Source organism: Stegastes partitus, unplaced genomic scaffold (assembly GCF_000690725.1).
Source record: "Stegastes partitus isolate 25-593 unplaced genomic scaffold, Stegastes_partitus-1.0.2 Scaffold2158, whole genome shotgun sequence".
Classification (NCBI taxonomy): Eukaryota; Metazoa; Chordata; class Actinopteri; family Pomacentridae; genus Stegastes; species Stegastes partitus.
In genome coordinates this window covers 90301-94871 of record NW_007579889.1, presented here as the reverse complement: position 1 = coordinate 94871, position 4571 = coordinate 90301, and the positions used below count along the sequence as shown (strand labels likewise).

The following is a 4571-nucleotide window of genomic DNA, read 5'->3' as shown; positions in this document are numbered from 1 at the left end:
GCTTTATGCTAAGTGCAGCTAAACACTAACAGTTTAGCTTTATGCTAACTGTAGCTAAGTGCTAGCAGCTCAGGTGGACAAACAGGACTCGGGACTCTCCTCTTCCAGGTTTCTGCCTCCTCGGCTTCAACGGCTGCTGTGAGGTTTTGGGAGGAGACGTTTTTCTCCATTTCTGCTGCTAACGCTCTGCACAGGTTCAGGAGGGAGTTCACGAGCCAAAAGCAGATATAACAAATATAACAAATACAAAAACGTACAAATTAAATTCATACATCAACCACTTTGAGGGTTTCATTTCAAACACACAGATTGTTGTATCTGTAATAATATTAAGTGGAAGGCACAGCGCTCTCACTCTCAGTGAGTCTCGAGTTGTTTTTACAAAGATTACAAATTCTTTTAGAAAACATTTCCATTTAGATATTTCATTTTTTTAAAAAAACATCAGATTTTAAAATCTTGGCAGTAATCTAGTTTCCCTTATCACACATCTTTGGCTGTTTGGACTCAGCTGGACTGCGTCCTGCTGAAGGCCCTGTGGCTTCATACTTCATCTTATCATAGTGTATCTTCACTGGAGCAACGGCGACGAGCTTCAGACACGACAGACAGTAAATAGATAGATAGATATATATAAAACATATATGAAACGGGGATATAAAACCTATAACAGTCTGTGGAGGAGCGCTGGCGTTCGTCCTTCTGCACGAAGCTTCACTCCATCAGATACGAGGAAAGGTCGTGAGGCGGCACCACGAACATCCCGCCGCCGCCGCCGCCGTTAGTCTGCTGGAACAGGACACGAGTTTCAGGGTTTCAGGGTTTCAGGGTCGCACGAGAGCAGAAAAACACAAGAAAGGCTGATCACATGGTAAAGACGGACACAGAGAGATTGTTGTTCTGTCAACGTGACATTTTAGGAGAAAACGTCCATCAGTGCACATTTAATGACGTCATGGTGAATAAAAATGTGCAGAGTTCTACAGAAATATCCTTAAAATGAGTTTTCCTCCTTCACTGTGAGCTCCGCTTCAGCAGCTCTTCATAAATAAACGTTTCTAGTTTTACTTCTGTTCTCTGAAGGGTTTCATATCGAGGTTTGTTCATGTTCTGACTATTTTCTGATCTATGGAGAATAAAAATTCAAAATTCCCTTCATAGAAACTCAACAGCAAAAAAAATCCAATATTCAAAGAGTCTCTCTTGTGGAAATGATGCCGATTCAGAGCGTTTGATGCATTATAAGCACCTGATCAGTGGAGCTGCTGGTGTTAATAATCACCTCCAGCTTCCTGCCTGCTGAGGGGCGTCAGCGCTGCATCGTACATGTCTGATGAAAGAGGTGGGAGTCATTCATGAAGCAGCGCTGACGTCCCTCCCAGGCACCTTCATCACCATTCAAACAATGAATAGTGGATTGAGGTGAGAGCAAACACCTGGACGCTCCAGCAGCCAGTCAGAACTGAGGGAACCTCCTGGTTTGAAGGTGAAACATCTTTAAGAACCAAACAACAAGTCCAGTGTCCTCCTACTGAAGCACTGACTGACTGAGAAGCTGCACAGACTCAGAGAAACTCCAGACGACGTCCAGATTCACATGAGAAACCATCGATATCCCTAAAATATTGTATATTTAATGGTTTATTTTATTGTATTTTAGGTACTTTAAGTATATTGTAAGGTAGAACGTTATTACTGTTGCCTAACTACGATGGTTTTAAGCCAAAGAACACAAGTTATTAGTTTATGTGAGCCACTAGCTCAAGAATACTGGTTACCAGCATCGAGATGCTAATGACTAGCCTAAAAAAAGCTACTTGTTAGCTTTTGATGCTAATGACTAGGCTAAAAAGCTACTTATTAGCGTATAATGCTAATGACTAGCCTGTAAAACGCCACTTGTTAGCTTATTATGCTAAAGACTAGCCTAAAAAAGCTACCTGTTAGCCTACTATGCTAATTACTAGCCTAAAAAGCTACTTGCTAGCTTATAATGCCAACGATTAGCCTAAAAATAGCTACTTGTTAGCTTACTATGCCAATGACTAGCCTAAAAACACTAGTTGCTAGTGTTTCACGTGACTGGCAATAGGATACTAGTTATTAGCCTATCAGATGCTTGTGAACCAGCTAGCTTAGAGATATAAGTGACTGGCCCACAACTGCTAGCTGCTATTTTAGGGATTCCAGGGGTTAGCCTTGACACACTAGTCTCTAGCTTAGGGATAAAAGTGGTCCTAATGACTAAGCTTAAGAAAGCTGCTCGCTAGCTTATGGATGTTAGTGACTAACCTAGGATGGTTAGTTACTCTGGCCTAAAAATGCTAGTTGCTAAGATAGAGATTCAAGACTAGCCAAAGAATGCTTGACGTTAGCTTCAGGATGCAAGTGACTCATGTTGGAATGCCAGATGCTAACATGGAGCTGCGAATGACTGTCCTAGGAATGCTAGTACGCGTTACTAACTTACATGAGTCACTTGCCCAGAATGCGAGTTGCCAGCCTAAAGATGCTAATGACTAGCCTACAAAAGCTACTTGCTAGCTTATGATGTGACTAGCCTAACAACATTAATGGCTAGTGATTTGTGTGACTATACCACTGGAATGCTAGTTATTAGCTTACAGGATGCTAGTGAACGACCGTGCTGTACTTCCTGTTTCCTGTCAGCGGGATGGGTTACCTGTGTCTGCCCGTTGCTCTGCAGGTAGTGCTGGATGCTCCGAGCGTACTCTGCGGCGGACATGTTGGGCGGAGCGGCGAGCGGGCTGATGTTGGCGTTGTCCTGGCGGATGGCCGACGACCCGACCACCGGCTCACTGTGGTTCCACTGGTAGTAGCAGGAGGCCTGGGCGGGGCTCTGGTCCAGAGAGGGGGCGGCCCCCCTGAGGCCCGGAGCCCCGGAGGGAGGCAGGACGTCGCCGCCTTGAGGGCTGGTAGAAAAGTGCTGGTCGAACATGCAGCTGCTGTGATTGGCCGCCTGGCCCCCCGGCAGCGCCCCCTGCTGGTTCAGTCCGGTGACGCCCCGCGGCCATAAGCCAGCACACGGGAATGTTTGGCTCTGTGGGTTTTGGCTCTGGAACGCCGGCATGGCCTGGTGTCCGTTGGGCACGATGCCGGCGTGAGGCAGCTTCTGCTGCTGGTTCTGGTTCCACTGCTGCAGGGGGCGGCCGGGCGGATTGAACGGCAGGTTTCCCTGCAGACACGGCGAGGGGAAGCCGACGGGAACGTCAGACGTGTTAGAGGAGCTAAAGTCAGTGCAGGGAATCAGGGGAGGCAAGGTGTCCATCAGAGGCGCTACACTGTTGGGTTGCTGAACCGAGCCCTGCAGCATCGCAGCAGGGTGGTTCTGACGCAGCAGGAGCTGGTCGGCCTGCTGGACGGGACCACCGATGCCCTGCTGGCAGCCCGTCTGCCGGACCGACGCCTGAGCGCAGGACTGAAATGTTGCCAAGGCGTCATCGGCTGAGATGTTGGGGACGGTGAGCGGCGGGAGCTCGATCGACGGGCTGAAGATGTCGTGAAGCTGCAGCTGCTGCAGCGGCGGGAGGCTGCTGCCGGTCGGAGGGCCTTGGTGGGCCAGTCTCTGGGTGCCGCCGAACACCTGAGCAGAACCCACGCCCGGTGCGGAGATCCCGCCTCCGTTGACCTGCTGGGCGAAGAGGGCGTTCATGGGAGATAAAGTGCGGTCGGGGCTCGGCGTGGGGAACAGCGGCGGCTCGCAGAGCTTGCCGGCTGAGGACTGAGTGAAGGGGTTCTGGAGCGGGTTTAGTCCGGTCAGGCAGCTGGGTGGGGTGTTCAGCAGGTCCTCGCCCTTCTCTTTGAACAGGACGCTGTCCACGTAGTCAAAGATGTTTTCAGTGAGGATGCTGTCCAGGTCCGACCTCACGTCGCTCTGCTGACCGTCCTCCTGGCTCATCCTCTTCAGGACGTTCTCCAACTCCGCCAGCTCGGCGTCGCCCATCTCCAGGTTCTGCAGCGTGGTACTGAATTCGCCGCTCTGCGCCATCTTCTCCAGGCTCTCGATCACGGCCACCACCGACTGCTTGGCCTCCTCCTTCACCACGCTGGGCTCTCCGGCGTCGGACTCGTTGGTGACTTTGAGCAGCGCCTGGCTGTCCATGAACACCTGGTCCACAGGTAGAGGAGCCTCCACCGTCTGGGTGTAGGCGGCTTCGTCCTGCATCAGGAAACAGTCCAGCAGGGACCGAGGAGCCGTGTCCTTCTTCACCTCCGTGCTGCCGAACTTCTTGTTGTACTGGAACTGCGTGACGTCCACGGTGGGCCCGGTGTTGTAGAGGACGCCCTCCCCGGTGGTGAAGCTGAAGGGCAGCTGGAGGCGGCGCTGACGCAGATGCTCCTCCCCCTCAGTGTTACTGCAACACACCAGAGAGCCGGTTATGGACCGATCTGAGGCGTCCTGAGACGTTTCAGAACCATCTTAACAACAGAGAAGCTGTTTGAGGTCGTATCAACCTTCTGAACCCCAAAAACCCACCAGCAGGTTTGATTCTGTTAAAAAAACTCACTTCCTGACGGTTCAGACCAACAGGTAAAAACATCAGAGAGGA

General features: G+C 50.6%; 1 protein-coding gene across 1 annotated transcript in view; it reads right to left on the bottom strand.

The window, feature by feature from the left end:
* Window positions 1-250: 250 nt before the first annotated feature.
* Window positions 251-4571, bottom strand: part of LOC103374154 (aryl hydrocarbon receptor-like) — a 56119-nt gene continuing 51798 nt past the window's right edge. Inside the window, exons 10-11 of the mRNA XM_008304191.1 lie at window positions 2684-4376; window positions 251-789 (exon numbers count right to left, since the gene is read on the bottom strand). Coding sequence (XP_008302413.1) covers window positions 715-789; window positions 2684-4376 — 1768 coding nt within the window. The 3' untranslated portion in view covers window positions 251-714. The remainder of the gene's footprint in view (window positions 790-2683; window positions 4377-4571) is intronic.